The sequence below is a fragment of the Oncorhynchus gorbuscha genome, linkage group LG25 (assembly GCF_021184085.1).
Source record: "Oncorhynchus gorbuscha isolate QuinsamMale2020 ecotype Even-year linkage group LG25, OgorEven_v1.0, whole genome shotgun sequence".
NCBI lineage: Eukaryota > Metazoa > Chordata > Actinopteri > Salmoniformes > Salmonidae > Oncorhynchus > Oncorhynchus gorbuscha.
In genome coordinates, this window is record NC_060197.1 from 23,420,371 (window position 1) to 23,445,422 (window position 25,052).

The 25,052-nt window shown below is 42.7% G+C and overlaps 1 protein-coding gene across 1 annotated transcript in view; it reads left to right on the plus strand.

The window, feature by feature from the left end:
* nat16 (N-acetyltransferase 16) overlaps window positions 1-15,626 on the plus strand; it is a 29,497-nt gene extending 13,871 nt beyond the window's left edge. The window contains exons 2-5 of the mRNA XM_046329035.1: window positions 9,714-9,937; window positions 12,069-12,293; window positions 12,554-12,823; window positions 13,127-15,626. Of these exons, the coding sequence (XP_046184991.1) occupies window positions 9,722-9,937; window positions 12,069-12,293; window positions 12,554-12,823; window positions 13,127-13,459 (1,044 nt within the window). The 5' untranslated portion in view covers window positions 9,714-9,721 and the 3' untranslated portion in view covers window positions 13,460-15,626. The remainder of the gene's footprint in view (window positions 1-9,713; window positions 9,938-12,068; window positions 12,294-12,553; window positions 12,824-13,126) is intronic.
* The last annotated feature ends 9,426 nt before the right edge of the window (window positions 15,627-25,052 follow it).

Sequence of the window (25,052 nt, forward strand, 5' to 3'; positions counted from 1 at the left end):
TCTATTATATCCCATCCTATTCTATCCTATTCCATCCTATTCAATCCTATTATATTCTATTCCAACCTATTCTATTTCTTCATATTTTATCCTATTCCATCCTCTTCTGTCCTATTATATTCTATCCTATTCTATCCTATCCTATCCCATCCTATTCTATCCTATTCTATCCTATCATATTCCATTCCATTCTATTGTCCTATTCCGTCCTATTATATTCTATCCTATTCTATCCTACCCTATTCCCTCCTTTTCTATTCTATTCTATTCCACCCTATTCTATCCTATTCCATCCTATTCTATTTCATCATATTTTATCCTATTCCATCCTATTATGTCCTATTCTATTATATCCTATTCTATCCTATCCTATTCCATCCTATTCTATTTAATACTATTCTATTCTATTCCACCCTATTCTATCCTATTCCATCCTATTCTATTTCATCATATTTTATCCTATTCCATCCTATTATGTCCTATTCTATTATATCCTATTCTATCCTATCCTATTCCATCCTATTCTATCCTATTCTATCATATCCCATCCTATTCTATCCTATTCTATTCCATTCCATTATATTGTCCTATTCCATCCTATTATATTATATGCTATTCTATCCTATCCTATTCCATCCTATTCTATTATATTCTATTCCATCCTATTATATCCTATTCAATCCTATTCTATTCTATCCTATCCTATTCTATTTCATCATATTTTATCCCATTCCACCCTATTCTGTCCTATTCTAGTATATCCTATTCTATCCTATCCTATTCCATCCTATTCTATTCCATCTTTTTCTATCCTATCCTATTCCATCATTTTCTATCCTATTATATCCTATTATATTCCATTCCATTCTATTGTCCTATTCCATCCTATTATATTCTATCATATTCTATCCTATCCTATTCCACCATATTCTATTATATCCCATCCTATTCTATCCTATTCCATCCTATTCAATCCTATTATATTATATTCCAACCTATTCTATTTCTTCATATTTTATCCTATTCCATCCTCTTCTGTCCTATTATATTCTATCCTATTCTATCCTATCCTATTCCATCCTATTCTATCCTATCCCATCCTATTCTATCCTATCATATTCCATTCCATTCTATTGTCCTATTCCATCCTATTATATTCTATCCTATTCTATCCTATCCTATTCCCTCCTTTTCTATTCTATTCTATTCCACCCTATTCTATCCTATTCCATCCTATTATATTTCATCATATTTTATCCTATTCCATCCTATTATGTCCTATTATATTATATCCTATTCTATCCTATCCTATTCCATCCTATTCTATCCTATTCTATTTCATACTATTCTATTCTACCCTATTCTATTCTATCCTATTCTATTCTATTACATTCTATTGTCCTATTCTATCCTATTATATTCTATCCTATTATATCTTATCCTATTCCATCCTATTCTATTCTATTCCATCCTATCCTATCCTATTGCATCCTATTCTATTATATTCTATTCCATCCTATTCTATCCTATTCCATCCTATTCAATCCTATTCTATTCTATCCTATCCTATTCCATCCTAATCTATTTCATCATATTTTACCCTATTCCATCCTATTCTGTCCTATTCTATTATATCCTATTCTATTCTATCCTATCCTATTCTATCCTATTCTATTTCATACTATTCTATTCTACCCTATTCTATCCTATTCTATATTGTTGTGAAATTGTTAGATTTTACTGTTAGATATTACTGCACTGTTAGAGCTAGAAACACAAGCATTTCACTATACCCACAATAACATCTGCTAAACATGTGTATGTGACAAATACAATTTGATTTGTTTTGATTTGACACACTGTTTCTAAGAGATGGGAAGAAAGAAGAAATGGATTCCAATCTATTTCATTTATGCATAAAGGCTTACTGTATACATCATGTGGTTTGAACATACACTATATAATACAACAGTATATGGACACCCCTTCAAATAAGTGAATTCGATGATTTCAGCCACACCCGTTGCTGACAAGTGTATACAATTGAGCACATAGTCATGCAATTGTGAAGTGGAGCAACAACGGCTCAGCCACACAAGCTCACAGAACGGGACCGCCGAGTGCTGAAGCGTGTAAAAATCGTCTGATTTTGGTTGCAATACTCACCACCGAGTTCCAAACTGCCTCTGGAAGCAACAGCCTAAGATCACTATACGCAATGCCAAGCGTTGGCTGGAGTGTTGTAAATTTCACCACCATTGGACTCTGGAGCAGTGGAAACACGTTCTCTGGAGTAATGATTCACGCTTCACCATCTGGCAGTCCAATGTACATATCTGGGTTTGGCGGATGCCAGGAGAACAATACCTGCCCGAATGCATAGTTCGAACTGTAAAGATTGATGGAGGAGGAATAATGGTCTGAGGCTGTTTTTCATGGTCCGGGCTAGGCCTCTTAGTTCCAGTGAAGGGAAATCTTAACACTACAACATACAATGACATTCTAGACGATTCTGTGCTTCCAACTTTGTGGCAACAGTTTGGGGAAGGCCCTTTCCTGTTTCAGCATGACAATGCCCCCATGCACAAAGCAGATCGGTGTGGAAGAACTTGACTGGCTTGCGCAGAGCCCTGACCTCAACCCCATCAAACACCTTTGGGATGAATTGGAACGCCGGCCTCAAGCCAGGCCTAATCGCCCGACATCAGTGCCCAACCTCATTAATGCTGTTGTGGCAGAACGGAAGCATGTCCCCAAAGCAATGTTCCAACATCTAGTGGAAAGCCTCCCCAGAAGAGTGGAGGCTGTTGCAGTAGCAAAGGGGGGACCAACTCCATATTAATGCCCATGGTTCTGGAATGAGACGTTCAACAAGCAGTTGTCCACATACTTTTGGTAATGTAGTGTGTCATTTGGTGCCTCTTTGTTCAGCATGTTTGCTTGCCTGCCAACCAAACGTCAGCAAGAACATCATGCAGAAACAACCTTCCTATCCTCTCTTCTCCTCCTTACACCATGCACCTCTGATAGGCTTTTGTGTTTCTGTAATGGACAGGGGTCTGTTTACACTCGTAGAAAAAAGGTTTCCGAAAGGGTTCTTCGGCTGTCCCCATAGGAGAACCGTTTTTGGTTCCAGGTTTGGTTCGGGTTCCATGTAGAACCCTCTGTGGAAAGGGTTCTATATTGAACCCAAAAGGGTTCTACCTAAAACCAAAAGGGTTCTAACCTGGAACCAAAAAGGGTTCTCCAATGGGGACAGCCGGAAGAACCCTCTTAGGTTCTAGATAGTGCATTTTGTTGTAAGAGTGTATCTGTGTAGTAATTATCTTTCTCGTGTGATATTTCATGTCACTGAGGAGGTTAACAGATAGAAAAACGAGTGAAGCGCTAACGCGGGTCGTAGACGGTGGTGTGTGCGCGCGCGCGTGTATATGTGGATGGGTCGATTGATTGGAAGGGCGCTGCTGAGGTGTGTATTGATGCCATGCTAAAGTTCATGTGGCAGTGATTCATTGTGTGTGCAGGTTTGTGTGTGTGACACTGTCACTGCCCCCCCCAACCCCCCTCATCCCCCAGTGTGTTTATGGCACTGTGCCTATGCATGCCAGTTGATGGAAAAGTACCAGTTAGAGACAGGGGAGTGTGTTAGGTCTGCTGGGGCCAGACAGTGTTTTCTCTGTCCCAGGCAGGCGGCCTCCCTCCCTCCCTTCCTTCCTCAGCCCAGACACATCTCCCATCGACAGATTATCGGAAATGTCTGGCCCTGCCTCACTGCTTCAGCTAGAAGCCTCTTTCCCCCTGGGGCCAACTAACACTAGCTGTCCATGCATGCATGGGACAGAGAACACACACACAGATGGAGACAGAGATACACTCTTACACATAGAAATACACACAAAAAGTCTGAAAATGTATGCACTCACTACTGTTTGCTACTCTTGATACGAGTGTCTACTAAATTACTAAAACGCAAATGTAAAATGTACACACATATTACACACGGACGGGGGAAACACACACACCAGGACACACACACACATACGTACGCATACGCACATGGACACACACACATACGGACGCATACACACATGGACACACACACACACACACATACGGATGCATACGCACATGGACACACACACACACATACGGATGCATACACACATGGACACACACACACATTCTGATGCATACACACATGGACACACACACATACGGATGCATACACACATGGACACACACACACATACGGATGCATACACACATGGACACACACGCAGGCTTTAACCACTCAATAATCTCTGCACCTTTCCGGAATCCCTTTCCAACGACCTGAGCCCTCCTCCTCTCTCACTCGTTTCGCCCCATGCTTTTCCCAAGCTCAGAAAAATGTGATTGTTTTCCGAGTGAGCCAGTGTTTTCCGAGGAATCCAGGGAAGCGGGTGAGGGGGAATTACCGAAGGGATTAGGGGGATAGGGGGTTGGCAGAGGGGGGCGCGCCACAGGGACGGATGCCAGTCGCCTCTCTCTGTGCCACATACAAACTATTGCCAAACTGGACAGGCAAACTGGGCTGGCGTCCTGGCGATGACCAGAAGTCACATTAGTGCCGTCTGTGTGGTTAGGGGTTGTGTTGTCTGTGTTTTTCCTGACCACTCTGGTCAAAACATTGGGATGCGGTAGTAAGTTAAGAGGTTATGGTTGTGTAGACTGCCTGACCAAGACCCTTTGAGGTTGACGTGTTTTGAAGCTACTTACTCTGTCTGACCAATGCCCATTGATGTTAAAGTTGAACCATTGATGTGAATTACAGGGATATGGTTGAAGTGTTGTGAAGCATAAAGTATACAGGCATCTAGACAGTGTATGGGTGTAATAGGAATTGCCAGGACTGTAATGGGGAAATGTAAGGTCACTAAAGTTGCATATATTTGCATATATGCATATATTTATATGTGTCACGCCCTGACCTTTGTTTCTTTATTATTTTGATTAGGTCAGGTTGTGACATGGGTGATATGTGTGTTTTTGTCTTATTCTAGGGTGTTTGTGCTGTCTAGGGTTTTTTGTAGATTTATGGGGTTGTTTTCATCGAGGTGTTTATGTTGGTCTATGGTTGCCTAGATTGGTTCTCAATTAGAGGCAGGTGTTTATCGTTGTCTCTGATTGGGAACCATATTTAAGCAGCCATCTTCTTTGGGTATTTTGTGGGTTATTGTCTATGTTACGTTGCACGTTAGCACATTGTTTATATTGCGTCACGTTCGTCTTATTCGTTTTGTTATTTTTGTTTAAGTGTTCTTCGTGTTCTTCATTAAATAAAGAAGAATGTATTCTAACCACGCTGCGCTTTGGTCTACTCCATACGACGGATCGTGACAGAATAACCCACCAACAATGGACCAAGCAGCATGGTAACGGACAGAAGTAGCAATCAAAGAACTTCTGGACTTGGGAGGAGATTCTGGACGGCAAAGGACCCTGGGGGAATATCGCCGTCCCAAAGCAGAGCTGGAGGCAGCGAAAGCAGAAAGGCGCCGGTATGAGGAGGCAGCACGGCGGCGCGGCTGGAGGCCTGAGTGGCAGCCCCAAAAATGTATTGGGGGAGGGCACACGGGGAGTGTGGCAAAGTCAGGTAGGAGACCTGCGCCAGCTCCCCGTGCTTACCGTGGAGAGAGAGGGCGTTGTACCGGGCAGGCACCGTGTTATGCGGTAGAGCACAAGGTGTCCCCGGTGCGTGTGCATAGCCCGGTGCGGTACATTCCAGCTCCTCGTATCGGCCGGGCTGGAGTGGGCATCGAGCCAGGTGCCATGAAGCCGGCTCTACGCATCTGGTCTCCATTGCGTCTCCTCGGGTGGGCATACATGGCACCAGCCTTACGCATTGTGTTCCTGGTTCGCTGGCACAGCCCAGTGCAGGTTATTCCACCTCGTCGCACTGGCCTGGCTACGGGGAGCATTCAATCAGGTAAGGTTGGGCAGGCTCGGTGCTCCAGATCTCCAGTGCGCCTTCTCAGTCCGGTCTATCCGGTGCCATCTCCACGCACCAGCCCTCCGGTGGCAGCCCCCTAACCGGGCTTCCTGTGCGTCGCCAGAGCCCAGTTCTCCCTGTTCCTCCTCCCCGCACTCGCCCTGAGGTGCGTGTCCTCGGCCCAGTACCACCAGTGCCGGCACCATGCACCAGGCCTACAGTGCGCCTCGTCTGTCCTGAGCCGCTAGAGTCTCCCGTCTGTCCTGAGCCGCTAGAGTCTCCCATCTGTCCTGAGCCGCCAGAGTCTCCCATCTGTCCTGAGCTGCCAGAGTCTCCAGTCTGTCCTGAGCCGCCAGAGTCTCCCGTCTGTCCTGAGCCGCCAGAGTCTCCCATCTGTCCTGAGCCGCCAGAGTCTCCCGTCTGTCCTGAGCCGCCAGAGTCTCCCGTCTGTCCTGAGCCGCCAGAGTCTCCCGTCTGTCCTGAGCCGCCAGAGTCTCCCGTCTGTCCTGAGCCGCCAGAGTCTCCCGTCTGTCCTGAGCCGCCAGAGCCGCCCGTCTGTCCTGAGCCGCCAGAGCCGCCCGTCTGTCCTGAGCCGCCAAAGTTGCCCGTCTGTTCTGAGCCGCCAGTCTGTCCTGAGCCGCCAGAGCCATCAGCCAGCCAGGAGCCGCCAGAGCTGTTAGCCAGCCAGGAGCCGCCAGAGCCGTCAGCCAGCCAGCTACCCTTCAGTCCTGAGCTACCCCTCAGTCCTGAGCTACCCTTCAGTCCTGAGCTGCCCCTCAGTCCAGAGCTGCCCCTCAGTCCGGAGCTGCCCCTCAGTTCAGTGGGGCCCTTTAGTAGGGTTGCCAGTCCTAGGTTGGCGGCAAAGGTCGCCGTTCCTAGGAGGCCACAAAAGCGGACTAAGACTATGGTGGAGTGGGGTCCACGTCCAGCACCTGAGCCGCCGCCGTGAAAGAGGCCCACCCGGACCCTTCCCTTTAGATCAGGTTTTGCGGCCGGAGTCCGCACCTTTGTGGGGGGGTACTGTCACGCCCTGACCTTAGTATTCTTTGTTTTCTTTATTATTCTGGTTAGGTCAGGGTGTGACATGGGTGATATGTGTGTTTTTGTCTTATTCTAGAGTGTTTGTACTGTCTATGGGTTTTTGTAGATTTACAGGGTTGTTTTCATCGAGGTGTTTATGTTGGTCTATGGTTGCCTAGATTGGTTCTCAATTAGAGGCAGGTGTTTATCGTTGTCTCTGATTGGGAACCATATTTAGGCAGCCAACTTCTTTGGGTATTTCGTGGGTTATTGTCAATGTTATGTTGCACGTTAGCACATTGTTTATATAGCGGTCACGTTCGTCTTATTCGTTTTGTTGTTTTTGTTTAAGTGTTCTTCATGTTCTTCATTAAATAAAGAAGAATGTATTCTAACCAATCTGCGCTTTGGTCTACTCCATACGACGATCGTGACAATATGGTATTATACAGGGCGCATAATATTTAGCTTATAGTGATTAGCACAATGTTTATCATATTTATATATGATGTACTACACATGATTTCCAGTGTTCAATTTGTGATACTCAAGGTGTGGGTTGACAGTCACTAGACTTCATACTGAATGTTATGGATTATGTTTATGTCTTTTGATCGTGATTGACGCCAGACTGCGAATAGACCAGTGAATAAACAGTGTCCTCGGTCCTTGTACCTTCAGTCTGGTGTCAATCACTTATCAACAGATATGAGAATAATCCCATAACATTCAGTGTCAAGTCTTGTGACCATCATCCAGCACCTTGAGTGTCACAAACAGAACACTGGAAATCATGTGTCGTACATTGGGGTGACAGGTAGCCTAGTCGTTAGAGCGTTGGGCCTATAACCAAAAGGTTGCTAAATCGAATCCCCCGAGCTGACAAGGTCAAATCTGTCGTTCTGCCCCTGAACAAGGCAGTTAACTCACTGTTCCTAGGCCGTCGTTGTAAATAAGAATGTGTTCTTACTTGCCTACTTACAGAAAGGTTCAATGGAAAATATACATTTTTTTTAGGTACACCCATCTAGTACAGGGTCAGCCTCCAGAACAGCCTGAATTCTAAAGGGAATGGAAATGTTGCTCAATTGGTATCAAAGGACCTAACGTGTGCCATTGACACTAGGCAGGATGGAGCCATAGACTTATGCTGCTTTTGCCAAATCCTGACTCTGCCATCAGCATGACACAACCCGTTGTGGTCGTCTGCTGCAATAGCCCATCCGTGACAATGACAGACGAGTTGTGGGCTCCCAGATGCCATTCTGCACACCACTGTTGTACTGTGCCGTTATTTGCCTGTTCGTGCCTCCGCTGTTACTGTAGCTTGTACAATTCTTGCCGTTCTCCTTCGACCTCTCTCATCAACGAGCTGTTTTCGCCCAAAGGACTGCCGCTGACTGTTTTCTGTTTGTCTCTCCATTCTCGGGGGAACCCAAGAAAGACACTGTTGTGCGTGAAAAGCCCAGGAGGCCGTCCATTTCTGAGATTCTGGAACCGGCGCGCCTGGCAACGACGAGGTCACTCGATTTTGCCCATTCTAACGTTCAATCTAACGATAACTGAATGCGCCTATGCCTGTCTGCCTGCTTTATATAGAAAGCCACGACCACATGACTCACTGTCTGTAGGAGCGAACCATTTTCGTGAACGAGGTGTTGTACCTAATAAACTGACCACTGAGTGTATAAATATGCTAAACATTGTGCTATTCACACTAAACTACATTTCCCCATTAAATTGGGTATTTGTCATCTTTCTTTTTTGAAGGATACTTTGTATACCTAGCAGCTTTGGAGAAATGCTGGATGTGAGTTCTGCAGCATATTTCCCTTCTGTCGAACCTGCTGTTCTGTATTCCTCCTTAAAGGCCCAATGCAGCTATTTTTATAGCAATATCAAATTATTTCTGGGTAACAATTAAGTACCTTACTATAATAGTTTTCCATTAAAATTGTCAAAAAGAAACACAAATCGCTTTTAGAGCGATTTTATTGGCCTATGAACTAATTTATCACCTGATGATGTCATCAGGCAAGCCGAAACTCCACCCATGCAAAACCTGCGGATTACAAGGTCATGTGTAGATTGTATTTTCAACCAGCAACAATCATGAAATAACACAGATAAAAATGAGTCACTCTTTTACAGTGTAAGTTTCATAAGCTGTTGTACAATATGATACAAAACAGAATTTTGACTGCACTGGCCCTTTAAGATGGGATGTTATTTATCTATTTATCTCTAGAGTATATACTGTAGCTTTACTTTACTGGAGTTAAATCAGATCACATTCTCAATTACAGCAACGGATGTGCTTCCTGTCCATTTGCTTTATAGGCCTGCTCCTGGTCCCTAATCAGATTTTTGCACTCTCTCACCCTTTCTCTTTCTCCCTCTTCCTGATCTCTATTGATCTCTCTCCCTCACTCCCTCCTCTCATTCTCTTTATATCAATCTATATCCCTCTAATCTCTTCTCTCTCACTCCTTACTATTTCTACCCGATCTCTTCATTTATCTATTCCTCTCTCTCTTATTTGACCTCTTCCACCCTTCTCTCTCACTCTCCTACTCACCTCCATCTTATTCTTCTTCTCTTCCTCTCTACTTTCTCCAATATTATTTCCTCTCCTCCATTCCCCCCTTTCTCACTCCCTTCTTCTGGCCTTCCTCCCTCTCCATCCCATCTCTCCCCCTCCATCCCTTCTTCCTGTCTCCAGCTGTAAAGATGAAGATTGAGAACAGCCTGCCCCGCCCCCAGCTCCCCGAGACCCCTCCCCAGACGGGCCTCCAGTTCACCGTAGCGACAGAAGAGGACTTTGAAGAGATCATGGCGATGAGCCAGGACATCTATGGAGGGCTGGACTACCTGCCGACCCGCTACACCGCCTGGCTGTCCGAGTCCAACCGCACCGTCATACTGGCCCGCAAGCAGGGCAAAGTGGTGAGAAAAGGTTATAAAGTGTGTCATAAACATGTTGTAGCATGTTTACGAAGATGTGTTATTAAGGTGTTGTAAGAGTGTGAGGAATGCTACCAGGCCTGGCAACAGGAGACCAACTGTACCGTTGTACTGGAGTGCAAAGAGGGAAAAGTGGGGAGAAATAAGGGTAATATAAACATGTTATAGCTTGTTTTTAAGGGGGTTATTAAGCTGTAAAAAGGGCTGTATTAGGAACTACCAGTACCTGCCTATGCACTACACTGCCTGGCTGTTCGAGACCAACAACACTGTCATACTAATGCTTTGCAAACAAGCAGGGCAAAGTGGTGTGAGGAGTTACAAGAGTCTTCAAGGGTGATACCAGAGAAATAGAATCCATGTTAGAGTCCTAAAGGAACCCTGGAGATTAGAAGTGGCCTACTTTGGAACCATTGAGAGTTACAGTTGAAGTCAGACGTTTACATACACTTAGGTTGGAGTCATTAAAACTGGTTTTTCAACCACTCCATAAAAGTTATTTTTAACAAACTATAGTTTTGGCAAGTCAATTAGGACATCTACTGGGTGCATGACACAAGTCATTTTTCCAACAATTGTTTACAGACAGATTATTTCACTTATAATTCACTGTATCACAATTCCAGTGGGTCAGAGGTTTACATACACTAAGTTGACTGTGCCTTTAAACAGCTTGGAAAATTCCAGAAAATTATGTAATGGCTGTAGAAGCTTCTGATAGCTAATTGACATCATTTGAGTCAATTGAAGGTGTACCTGTGGATGTATTTCAAGGCCTACCTTCAAACTTAGTGCCTCTTTTCTTGACATCATGGGAAAATCAAAAGAAATCAGCCAAAAAATTGTAGACCTCCACAAGTCTGGGTCATCCTTGGAAGCAATTTTCAAACGCCTGAAGGTACCACGTTCATCTGTACAAATAACAGTACGCAAGTATAAACACCCTTTGACCACGTAGCCATCATACCGCTCAGGAAGGAGACGCGTTCTGTCTCCTAGAGATGAACGTACTTTGGTGCGAAGAGTGCAAATCGATCCCAGAACAACAGCAAAGGACCTTGTGAAGATGCTGGAGGAAACAGGTACAAAAGTATTTATATCCACAGTAAAACAAGTCCTATATCGACATAATCTGAAAGGCAGCTCCGCAAGGAAGAAGCCACTGCTCCAAAATGTCCTCTGGTCTGATGAAACAAAAATAGAACTGTTTGGCCATAATGACCATCGTTATGTTTAGAGGAAAAAGGGGGAGGCTTGTAAGCCGAAGAGAACCATCCCAACCGTGAAGCACGGGGGTGTCAGCATCATGTTGTGGGGGTACTTTGCTGCAGGAGGGACTGGTGCAATTCACAAAATAGATGGCATCATGAGGTAGGAAAATTATTTGGATATATTGAAGCAACATCTCAATTACATCAGTCAGTAAGTTAAAGCTTGGTCACAAATGGGTCTTCCAAATGGACAATGACCCCAGGCATACTTCCAAAGTTGTGGCAAAATGGCTTAAGGACAACAAAGTCAAGGTATTGGAGTGGCCATCACAAAGCCCTTACCTCAATCCTATAGAAAAGTTGTGGGCAGAACTGAAAAAGTGTGTGTGAGCAAGGAGGCCTACAAACCTGACTCAGTTGCATCAGCTCTGTCAGGAGGAATGGACCAAAATTCACCCAACTTATTGTGGGAAGCTTGTGGAAGGCTACCCAAAACGTTTGACCCAAGTTAAACAATTTAAAGGCAATGCTACCAAATTCTAATTGAGTGTATGTAAACTTCTGACCCACTGGGAACATGATGAAAGAAATGAAAACTGAAATAAATCATTCTCTCTACTATTATTCTGATATTTCACATTCTTAAAATAAAGTGGGTATTCTAACTGACCTAAGACAGGGATTTTTTACTTGGGTTAAATGTCAGGAATTGTGAAACTGAGTTTAAATGTATTTGGCTAAGGTGTATGTAAACTTCAGACTTCAAATGTATACTACCTAGAAATAACACGAGAATTGCAGATAATGTTCACACAATGTGTATCTCTACAGCTGTTCATAATCTCCCTACGTCTTTCTCTACCCCTCTCCTTTCTTCCCCATCCCCTTCTCCCCCCCACCAGATTGCCCTGGAGTCCGTGTGTGTGATAGATGACGGTGACACCATGCTGGTGGAGGGGTTACGTGTGGCCCCGCAGGAGAGGGGGAAGGGCGTGGCAGGGGTGCTTCTGAGGTTCTGCTCACAGCTGGTCAAGTCCAAGTGGCCTGAGGTGAAGGTGACCAGGCTGACCCGCGACGACCAGCTGGGGCCCAAGGACTTTCAGAAGTACCGCCTCATCACCAAACAGGTAGGTATTGGTTAATTGGTTCATTTGTTGCTTGCCTGATTGGCTAATTGATTGATTCGTATTGTTAAGCCTTCCAAATTTCCTTCCAGTTATTTCTAGTCGTCCTATTTCTGACGAGAAACCATTATAACTCTAGTCCACTTGTGTCAGGAAATCATGTTCTACCAAAATGACACATTCCCCTTTCACAACAGTCTATTAACCAACCACACAACCTTCTCTTTACCCTATGTCTCTTCACCACCGCCTCTCTCCGAAAGGGCATCCTGCTAGTTCGCTTCAATGCCGAAGACCTCAAGCTCCGGCTCTCCGAACTGGGGCTGCATGTGACCCTCGCTCCCTCCTCTGAGGGTACCTCCCAGGGTTCTGACACCCCCCTGGTTCCCCCGGTCCTTCTGGACCTCAACGAGGCCCATCAGATGTTCCTCAACTCTGGCTTGATGTCCAACGTACTCCCTAACGCTACCATCGTCCAGGACTGGCAGCCGTTCAAGCCCCTACCCAGCAACATGGCCATTCTTCTGAAGAAGGTAAAATATTATATCATAATGAGAACCTCTGTGGAAATAAGTTGATTGACTTTATCGTGTTTGGGGTTGCAAAATTCCTGTAACTTTCCCCAAATTCCCAGGTTTCCCAGAAATCTCTGTTGGAAGACTCTTGGAATCAGGGGAAAATAAGTATCTGTAAAACTTGGGAAAGTTACTCTAATTTTGAAAACCAAAAGTTGTAAAAATCCTTGATTATTTTCAATGTATTGCTCTACTCCCATGGCTGAAGCAACTCTATACGTATTTCACATTTCTCAAATAAAATGAATTCATTCATTCAAGGACATCGACTGGATGGTGGACGACCGCGACGTCCCCGCCGTGGCCAGCCTCTGCACCCACCCCTTCCGGGTGCCTGGAGGTCCTTACCGAGTTGGTGACGACACGTACTACCTCAACATCGACGTGTTCGGTAAGGACATAGGCCTGGTGCTCCAGCAGTTCCTGAGTCACCTCCGGCGCCACACAGCCACCCTGAAGGGCTACGTCATGTGTCAGATGTTTCTGGATCCCCCCATGTGGAAACCCATGGTCGAATTCTGTCGCCAGACACTGAAGGTGGAGCTGGTTAAGGAATACACAGAGCAGTGCGTGGTCGAGTCGGATGTCATGTAGCTGGCAGAAGAGGAAGGAGGAAGAGGAAGAGGAGAAACAATATGAAGGAAAAAACGGGAAAAGTGGACAAATTCAGAAAATGTTTCAGAGACCCAATGAATGAACAAACCACATTCTCTTTAGAAAATGAAATGGGAAAGTTCCCAAAGAAACTTCGGAACGATTAGCAGCAACCTCCCTAAGCAAGTCTATAGTGAAACAACTTAGAAGCCGCATTAGATTTGCAATATATTTGATATTAACACTACCGCTAACAAAAATATTTTTGGGAAAAAAGGCAGTTATTCAAAATACCTTTTGACAAATTAGTTTCAATTAATTTCTCAGTCTTTTACCATTCAGTCATCGCAAAAATCTAACTCTTAACAACAGGAGTAACTTCATGCTAACGTTACTCCTTTAATAAAATAGAAAATGCAAGCTAGTTTATGGTATGTTATGCCGTTTAATCCTTTTTTTTGTAAATATAAAGTATAAATATGTACACATTCTGAATTGCAAATAAGTCTGCACAACTCTTGAGGCACTTTATTAAACCATATGAGCTGTTGTGCTAAAGTGCGAGTGATGAAGTGAGGAAGAGAGGAGTTGGTTTACTTTTAGAGATGACTGAATTTAACTGATTTAGAACGCATCACTCCCATCCATAGTCATGGTAGAAATCCTTTTGGACTTATTCTATCTAACACCAAATCCCCAAATACTGTCGAACAAACAACAGCCCTTCAGTGAATCTTACAGAGCATTTGCACGCTTATAATTCACACTAAATGGCTGAAAATGAACAGCTAGAAACACACTTAGCTCATAACAATGAAACCTGGCCAGTTATCTTTTAAAACAATTTAGTTGTCTTCGTAGTTTTTTTTTAACAGTCACTCAGTTTTGTTTTTTTAAGCACTTAACCATATTGCTAATTTATAGCTACTTTTCCAAGCGTACTTGAATGCGTCAGTAGTACGTAAAGAGGTAATATATTAACAGCAGAAGCTTTCTGGAGGCTGTCGTATAACAATGTGCAATCTAAGCTAACTCTATAGTAGATTGCTAACAATGTGAGAAAAAGGTAGATGTACTATACTCAAACAATTGAACTAATATAGTTGAGATTGACTTAGCATTAACAACATTGTTCGGTAGCTAGAGACATATTTCAATGGTAAACGTCGCCATCACAAATATTATCTGACAGCCTTTGTAAAGGTTCAATTCTAGTCCCTCGTGGTTGTTGAAAACATCAACATAGATACTACAGTCACGCTAAGACACTTCATATCCACTCTACGAAGCTGCGTAGCCACCCTAAGAAGCTTCATAAGCTTTGGTACATGGTAAGAGCTCAGCAAAGCAAATGGGACACAGTTTACTCTCAAAGGCCTCATAACCACTCTACAAAGCTTCATAGCCACTCTACTAAGCTTTATAAGCTTTTGGCTCTTTGCTCTTGAACGTTCCCTTTAAGAAGTGATGCTTTTGACATGACGTAGCACTGAACGAGCCTACATTGCAACCCCCAAATTGAGACTGAAGCCATCTAAAACCACTACAGAAGAGAGACTGTCCATTCTATGGACTCTCCAACCTGCCCTCGTTGTAAAAGGGACCTTGTTGTAAGGGATGAATTGGACGGAGGAAGAGAATATCTTTTTTTATTTGTTTGGTACACTGAACCTTGTCTGGACACCCCATCTGTCATCCTCCTGTCTTTCCAAGACGAAAGGTTAAACACACTCACACATGATGAACTGAAGGATTGGACTGGATCGATATCGGACGATGGATGGACAAGATGCCTGGAGAAAGTGGAATGAAGAATGAAGCAAATGTCATAGCGGATTCCATATTCGTCAAAGCAAAACAGAAACAACGAAACAATGCTTTGTCAAGGCTGATGATGATTTTCTCAGTTCTTTTGAGAAGCACTTTCTATTTTTTTTCCACCCATTGAAGAAGCAGATCTGGACTGACCCCCCCTTTTTTGCTGCAGCTAGTCGTGAGGAAGAGGAAGATGAAGATTTTTAGCAACCCGAATCCAGTGGTGAAGAGTAGTACACAAGCAATCCCACATAGATGTATTTTTTAACAAGATTGGCATTCACATTCTAGCCCATTTACATCTACCCAATGCATACACTCCACCCCCACCCGTCTCTGCATACACTCCCCACCCGTCTCTGCATACACTCCCCCCCCCAGACAAATAATTTCTGAGAAATTCTCCATGATATGGGAAGGTAGAGCTTTTCCTCACAATCAAGAACAACCCCTCTCTCATTCTCTCGTTCTTCATGAATAGATTCAAGACCAATTAAAAGCCACCGAGTTTAAACCATCATTATGTAGATTATCGCCAACTCTTGGCTGGTCAAAGGTAAGGGGCCCTGGTTGTGCTGTCATATCCATGCTGGCCATCTGGTGTATGTAAATGGTCTTGGAGAGCCTGCTTTCCTGCTGCTAGTGTGTGAACAGAGGACCAGATGATGAGGGTTTTTACTATTCATGAAACTTAAGCAAAACGTTATTAACCTAATATCAACATTACTTGGCTTCTTGTTCATAAAACCTATTCAGAAAACCGCCGAGTTACTTGTGGCTCCGTAGGATTACACAAGTGAGTAATAGTTTTTAGTTGGTGTTGGACGTTCGTGAGTAGAGATCCATGTATTTACGGGAAAGCCATTGAGATGGGAGAGGAGGAGCTAATTTGTCTCTCTGATAAGACGGAAGAGTGTATCCACATTTGAAAAATCCTCTTTTCCCTTCAGTCCAGTTCCACACCCCATATCTGTATTTTTGTCTGCCTGTCCGTCTGTCTGCACAACTGGCAAATGGGAAGCAGTTCTACTGTTCCTTCCTGGTCTCCGTAACAACGGAGCTCCCTGGTCTCCGTAACAACGGAGCTCCCTGGTCTCCGTAACAACGGAGCTCTCCGTTCTTAAAAGCATCCGAAGTGACAGTGAGGAGTGTGATATAGCTTTCTTATAGTAACACGGTGTCATGGTAGTGGGACGCCGGTGGACGTTGCGTGGTCTCAGATAGACTGTGTTGTATTGTATACCCATAATACCTTGCAAAGTCCACAGACCCACGAATCCAATGATTTTCCAAGACCATATGGCTAAATTGGATACCACAGCACGGCACAAGGATACGACAGGGAGGATGTATTTGGTTGGAGGGTGAACACGCTTGGTAAACTTACTATATCTGATATGATACGCACGCACACACACACACACACATACACGCATCAAATCCACACAAAAGGAAATTGCAACCTTCCCAAAAAAACTGCCCCTCATCCCCATCACGCCCATGCAATCTATTGCCCAGATGCCCACTTACCCCCGCAACAACATGCCCTAATCTATGTTGTATCTACTACCACAGAGACAAGGTTGTTGTCATACAAACTGCCTCAGTGCCCAACATAACCACCCAGGAAAGACTGTCTATACCCATGGTCTCCATCTTCATCTTAGACTATACAAACGGTTGTCTGGTGAATTGGTGATTTGTCTGTGTCGTCTAGTATATTGATATATATTTGACCTACAGATATGTGCACAGTATTTCAGAGGGATGTTGGATTCAGTATGTATATTTTGTCTTGGGACTTATTTGATTATTTGTAAAGGTATGTTGGGTTGTGTGTTTGAGGGAAATCTGGAAGGACAAAGTTTGGTAGTGATCCAAAGAGATTGGATTGGTTCTAGACTGCTTCACAATGAATTTGTCTCCCATCAGATAATTCAGATTGATCAAAAGACTCTACAGCAGATAATCCACGCTGATCTATCCTTGTACTCAGAGATATTCTCTCGAGAAGTACAAGTCATCCACTGTTCTGAAACATTCTAAACAAACTCTCCTCCCTCCCTTGTCCCCCAGAGCACACAAACACAGCAAAGAGAATGAATGGTGTTTAACCAACAGCCTTAGGGTTTCCTAAAGCACTGTGTAGTAGTATGTGACATGCACTTTACATGTGAAAGCTACTGTATGGATATGTACTAAACCAAGAAGAGGGTACTTCATACTCTAACCATCCCTGATAGCGCTGATTTGATTCGTTTTTTTTTTAAATACAGCGAGTTTACTGTTACTGTGCTACCATTGAGTCGGATCTCGGTCTAATGATGGTAAAGTAAGCATTTTGTTCAGCCCGATTCATTCGCCCTCTGCCGCTGTGATTGTGTTGGGGTGGGCAGCAGGGCAGCGAATGAAACGAGGGTCTGTTCAAAATGATTGATGGAGTGTTGGGAATGGAATGGAAAGATGAACGGGAACACTCGATAGTGTTCTAATGTTGTCTGTCTCGCTGTCGTCAACGGCGATGTTAATCAGCCATGGTTACAATCGCCACGGTTACGCAACTCAGAGCAAAGATAAGATCTCCGTTGTGAATTAATTCTTTCTCGTTATGAATCTGATTAGATGCTTAATTGGTTGATTAAACATAATAGTCATACATACTCATTATTGATCACATTTGATGTACAAACAGTGCTTTGATTTACAATTCTGGTGACTGTTGATGGCTGGTTATCATCTTGCTGTGGGTTTGTGTTCTCCAATTGTACAAATTGTTAATTTTGTCTGAGATTCTTTAGTTTGTAAAAATTATTTCATCTTCTACTAATTATTTCCTCTTATCTAACCAGTATTCTTCCAGCATCCCATTTTTTTTTTCATTTTAATTCCTCACCCATGTTCACCTTTTTCTTAAAACCACTCAACATTTAATCTCTTTAAATCTAGATTTGGTCATTTTGAATGCAGAGATGGTTGTTATTAAAAGCCTGAGCTGTCATGAAGTAGATAGAGCGGAGACGTGTTACGGTTGTTAGCATTTTGTCTGATAGGGAAGCATGAAAGGTGCCATGGGATGTGTTTCAAACACAGGGAAGATGTATTGTCTCGAACCTGTATTGGTAACATTGCTTGTTCCCAGATCTGTAGGTGTTTCAGCCATCTCCTCTGTCTATGACAGTCAGAAAGTTGATTAAAACACATACTGATCTGGGACCAGTCTAGTGGCTAGTGGTAGCTATGCTTGGTGGTGGAGAAGAGAGAGTAAAGGGTGTTTAGGAAATGGCTTTTCACTTCTACTTTTTTCTTGGCCTGGTCGCAAAGACAGACGAGGGAAGGAGAGATGGGGGAGGTCATAGAGGATATGGGGTTGAGGGAAGGAGAGGTCAGGGAGAGCAGGAGGGGAAGGAGGGATGGTGTGGGGGTTGTGGAAGAGGAGATTAGAGTAGAGTAACAGGAGTCGCTCTCTCTCTCTCTTTATTATTGCATTACCACTTTGGTAATTAAAGGGCGTAAGAGGTTGGAAAAACCAGGGGCGGATGGTTACAGTAGGAACTGTAGACTCTACTGTACCCCAGGCACCCTGAAAACATTCCGTGAAGCTTTGTAGCCACACTAAGGTGCTTTATAACCACTCTATGAAGTTCCATACTGTAGAGTCTAAACTTTTACCCACATGTTTGTGGGTAAAAGTTCAGGCAAAAACGTGTGTGTGTGTGTGGGGGGGGGGGGGGGAGACAGAGATAGCAACAGAGGAAGAGGTGTATGACAACTGAGGACGAGGCCAGTCAAACTATTTATACATACATACTACCATTGACATGTATCCACACTATGTGTCCTTGTAGACACTTCAGCAGGGCTCTCCAACCCTGTTCCTGAAGAGCTATCCTCATGTAGGTTTTCGCTCCAACCCCAGTTGTAACTAACCTGATTCGGCTTATCAGCCAGTGATTAGAATCAGGTGCGCTATTTTAGGGTTGGGAGTGAAAACCCACAGGACGTTAGCTCTCCAGGAACAGGGGTACAGCCTGTGTCTCATTGGCAGTGCTGTGAGTGATAGGTTGTCTTTTCTGGTCACCAGTTATTTCGACCGGGTTACATTTTTCACACAACCAGTGTTGTGTTCACATCTGCTATCCAGGGCAACTAGAGAACCAGGAAGTCAAGTGAAAGCGCTATGCTGTTCTGTATGCAGGGTGAGGCTGTGTCCGGAATGACACTCTATTCCCTACATAGTGCACTAGTTTTGACCAGAGCCCTTATCAAAAGTAGTACACTATATAGGGCAAGGATGGGCAACTGGCGCCGCCCCCTTTTGATGGCCCTCGGATCAATTCAGTTGGGATCTTAACTTACTGTTGCAAGTTAGAATAGTAGAATACACAAGGTTCTCTGCTCTGCTGGCCAGTATTTATCTCCGCTCATACACAAGTAATAAAGGGCTAGTGTACTAATTTGATAGAGAAAATGTATTTTAATATATAAAAATTTAAATTAGATTTTTCATGGGGTGTTGAAGTACTCTCAGCACCCCTACTTCCCGCAACTATGCAAACATTTCTCTCCACCCCATGGCAAAATGTGTAGAATTGCAAAAAAGTACTTCTAAAAATTCTAAAATGTTCTCTCAGCTGTCAAGAGGGGGGCTGCTAAAATAATTTGCTGCCAATGTGGTGGGGGGTACGCACATATGGGTACGCAGACCCACGAGTAACTGTGGTCCCTCATGACGTGTTCTGTTTTTTTGTGTCCCCAACCCCATCAAAGTTGCCCATCCCTGATATAGGGAATAGGGTGCCATTTCAGACACACGGTCAGGGTTTCCTTTCAAGACTAAAAGACATTTAATCCCCTATGGGGAGGTAAGAACCAGCAAGGTTTGTATTTATATATATAGACTAACTCCACATGGAGATGGAGTTGAAGGCCCATCGCCTGCTGATGGCAGGATAAATGATACAGTAAGGGGCCCTAAACACACACACACACACACTTTACATGCGTCGACGTGAACACAGGCAGGAATGTCTATCCCTCTCCTGAACTGCTTACTGCTTATCCAGCAACACTGAAGAGACAGTTAGCTAGAGTTTCAGACAGACTTTCTCCCCGTGTGCATGCCTGCGTGTGTGTGCGTAATCTGTCGATGTGTCGCAGTGTCTGGTTGCACGGGGAGAGAGACAGAGACCCTTTTCAGTCAAATAGGGCAATGGTCTCCTTACCGAACCACCTGATCCGCTACTGTCTCAGCGGGTTGTGAATGGAAAGACTCCTCCTCCGTCCCAATTGGCACCCTATTCCCTCTGTAGTACACTACTTTTGACCAGGGCCCCCATAGGGCTCTGATCAAAAGTAGTGCACTATGTAGGGAATATGGTTCCATTTAGGACAATGGCTCTGTAAAGAGAGAACAGGAGAAGGGGAATAAGAGGAGAAGGGGGGGGGAGGTTAGGAAAGAGAGATGTGTAGGGTTTTTCGGACGCTTATCTCGAGTTTGGAAGGGGAGAAGTGGGAACGGGGGGAGAGGTTAGGAAGAGAGAGAGTTTTTCAGATGCTTGTCGTGGGTTTTGGAGGGAGCCAGACGGATACCTACTGTCTACTTTTATGACTGTTGGAAGCCGCTGCTGGTGGATGTGGTTTTGGCTCCAATGCGTGAAGCTCTGGATGTTGGAATGGACTCTGTGTCGAGGGTATAATGACAGGATAATAGTCATTAATGGGTAAATTATAGCTAGGCTTGGAATGGATTCAGACAGTGCTGCCATTGATATCGAGTAGCCAGGAGTAGCGCAGTTGTACACAGACATGCACATGTAATACACACATGTAACATATGTAATACACACATGTAACATATGTAATACACACATGTAACATATGTAATACACACATGTAACATATGTAATACACACATGTAACATATGTAATACGCACACAAGCACATACTGTAACATGTCAAATTGATCATAATCCCATGTTTCTATATTTTCTAAATGGATGAAAGCACCTACCCATCATGCGTGTTTGATCATCGCCCTGTCCTGGGAAAGTGTTTTTTACATTTGTTTTGTTTTCCTTTGTTTTTTTTCCATCCCCTTCTTCTTTACGTTTATTCCTCTTCCTCTGAACCCTGAAAGAGTCTTACATCTCCTCATTCAACTCAAGGTTCATTTAAGACAAAATCTTCATCTCAGTCAAAGACAGAAATGCAGGCGTAAGTTTGTGTCAAAATGTTGTCCGCGCCTGGGAAAAGTAATTAAGACGAGAAGCACAAATGAAAGCTTAATGTTTTTTCGAATGATAAATTCAACTGAAACTGTCATTCAAACAAAACACTTTCCACTGAAACCACAAGCAGAACTAAGAGGTTTCAAGTCTTTTCCTCTTCATTTCCTTTCCGAGGGGGAGATAAAAGAAAATGATATAAAGTGACTACTTGACCATACTGCCCCATGCCAATGTCTCTTCGAACTGTGAACAACTACTGTATTGTGCTTTTGTGCATTTATATGTTATGACTGTTGATGAAAAATACTGTAAGGAACATGGGAGTGGAAGAAACCCTAGGAATAGAAACATGGCGGCCGTTACCATTGATTTGAATGGGGATGGCCATTCTAGGTATTCTATCTCTATGGGTGAAACGCAACTGGACCCTCTACCCCATTTATCTGTGACCATGCATATAGCCTCTGTGTTGTGATAACTAATCGTGCGAACCGTGCTATGTGCATGTTATCCAACCCAAAGTAGCACTGACTGTCTTGCACATGAAATACAGTATGTACCCTTCTTGCATACAATTGTAAATAGCCTAAAAATCTATCTATCAGAGAGGAAGTCTGAATATGGACTTTTAGAAGAAGACAAGACACACCATATTGTAATTTTGTATGTTTGAACAGTTTAAAAGAGGTTTTAGATGCTATATGCACTTTAAGATTAAAACAAACACGAAAACAGTTTCCGGTTGCGTATCCATACCCAAGTTCTGGAAAAATGTTAAGTGGGATTGATTTTTCTGTAACAACAGACCGGGGTGGGGGGGATTTCTGTGTAACACCAGACGTGGTCATTCAGTGGGGTTTCATTCAAGTCACTTCAAAGGTCTCAGAGCTTCCTGATCAAATGGTCCACCACCACATTCATTCCTCAGGTAATCTTGAGTGAATACTCTTACTTACTCCCTTTCCTTCTTTCTTTCTTAATTACATCCAAAGATGTAAAGCAAAGAAACAGCATACTATGATATTATTCTCCCTATTAAGTGGAATAATCCCACCCGAATACTGGGGTGTTCTGGGTCCAAATGTCAGTTAAAGTCAAACCAAAGTCTTCTCAGATGGTCTCCCAGGCAACAACAACACAGCCCCATCTGTCAAACTATACTATTGTTATAACGTCACAATCAGAATTGATTATCTATCATATTAAGGTTGAAACACAGCTTCTCTGTATGACCAACTGTAAAAAATTGAAAGGAAAAAATATCATCGTAAATGTACATGTACAGAAATTGAATGATGGCAATTACTGCTGTGCCTGAAAGTGACTCAACAATCTCCTTTATTAGAAATAATAAGAGATATTTGGAGATTTCAAGATTAGGTGTATCTGGAGACGCCTTTAAAGTTAACAAATAGACAGCTTTGGTCAAAGACATGGCCATTGCTGTTCGTGATTGTTTTTGTTCTTCAACATCAAAAAAATGAAAAGCGGCAAAATATTCACACGTACCTTGACAAACTTTCCCTTTAGGGGGTCCATCTAAATGACCAATGTCTGAATGAACATACAAATACATATGTTATGTAGACATGGGCTACATGAAAGTGCCAAGACCTTGACCCCTGCTCGGAACCACCAAGGTCATAAGGTCAAAGGTCATAGAGCAAAGGTTAAGGTGCTGGAGTTTTCATATAGCCCTTTTTTTCCCTTGATATGGCTGCAGCTGTCGAGTTTCACCTAGAGTCTCACGATTATATACGGACGCAGAGTATAGTGTGGAATATATTGTGCGTTGAAGCCTATATGCCACTGCCTCAACAGTTATAACAGGTTATAACCTGCAATCAGGTTATACTGATCAATTCATGCTAGTATTATAGGATCCTGAGTGATAAAAGTCAGGATATACTGTACATTTATTAGTCTAATAACTTTACAGTTTAAAGTCGTTTTAGTGAGACTTCTTATTGGATTTACAGCTGTGTGTCTGCCGAGGGTTACATACAATAATCAAGCCAAGTTGGTTATTTGAAAAAAATGTTTTCCTTTATTTTCTCTTTTTTTTCTCTCTTATTAATATTTTTTTTTTATACCCAACTTTCCCTGCTTATTCTCAAGCGGTGATTTGGAGAGAAAAAAAACAGATTGAAAAAAACAAACAATTTAGTTTATTTATTTATTATTATTATTGATTATTATTATTCCGTTTTCAGAAGAGAAAACCATTTGTGAGACTGACAGATGCAAAACTATTTTAAATACAATAATTTAAAAAAAACAACAACTTTACAATCGACGAGAGGTCTAATTGAGCGTGTTGTTTTTATCCACCTCGAATGCAAAATGTGTGAATGTTGGGGAGTGACGAGGGGTTTGGCACAGAAACGTGGCTAGGTTTACACTGAGCAAAATGACGAAGTTCAAACATACAAGATAAATACTTGAGAAACCTCATAGGACAATACTTAAGATATGCATTTTGACTTTGTCTATGGCAGTATGTTTCTGTATTGACCAAGTGATTGAGTTATGCATTCTTTTAACACGTTATTCTTTACTAAGGAGGGAAGCTAGTATTATTTGGGGGGCGAGTATACGCTTAGATTATGGGACACAGAGGTAGAAGTTAAAGTTTCATGACTTTACACACACACACACACTCACAAAAGGATTTTTCGGTGTAAACCTAGCCATATACTTACATGTAATACAATATTTTTTTTAAACACTGTATAATCTTAAAGTGATGGCTACAAAAGGGGAAGTAGTATTGACTGGTAACATTTCTTTCCTTTTTACATTTTTTTGCTTGCGTTTATATAATATTGTTGTAGTAGTAGTAATCTGTGAAGAAAATTGTGTATTTCAACATACCTCCCTTTCTCTCCATTGTTAGAATAGGTAGTTTAACCAAGGACGTTTTAACATCTACAAACATCTAAACCTTATTACATGTATAATGCAACAGTAGATATTGTGACATTGTTAAAGACAGAACAGCAGTAAAACACAGAGACGTTGTGTAACTGTAGAAACATTGTGAAGCCATTCTAACATTGTGATGATAATAGCAAACTGAAGTCCGGGCTGCTTATGTGTGTAGTAGTATTTGAGTAATATTTGAGTAGTATTTGAGTAGTATATCTGTAGTGATATATTGTTTCTTATAGGATAAAAGCGAACAATGCAAGACTAACAGGGAACAGAACAGAAATGTTAGAAATGTTCGAGAATGAAACAGCACTACAGACTCTGACGTTTTCAGAAGTTCTTTGTTGATTGTTTCTTTATGATTTTTTTTGTTCCTTAGTCCCCCCCTCAACTTTCTCTGTTTTGATATTTGCCTTTGTTGGGTGTTGTTAGGTTTAAAAAAAAGGAAAAGAAACACGAAAAGAAAAAAAAAAAGAGAAAACAACAAGTGCATGCCAGAATGTTAGGCTCTTTCTATATATTAAAAGAGCTCACTTTTTTTGTGTTAGACTTATAGATATTTACAAGGACAAAAAAAAAACAAAAAAAAAACAAGAACAATAAAGGTGGGGTGGTGAGA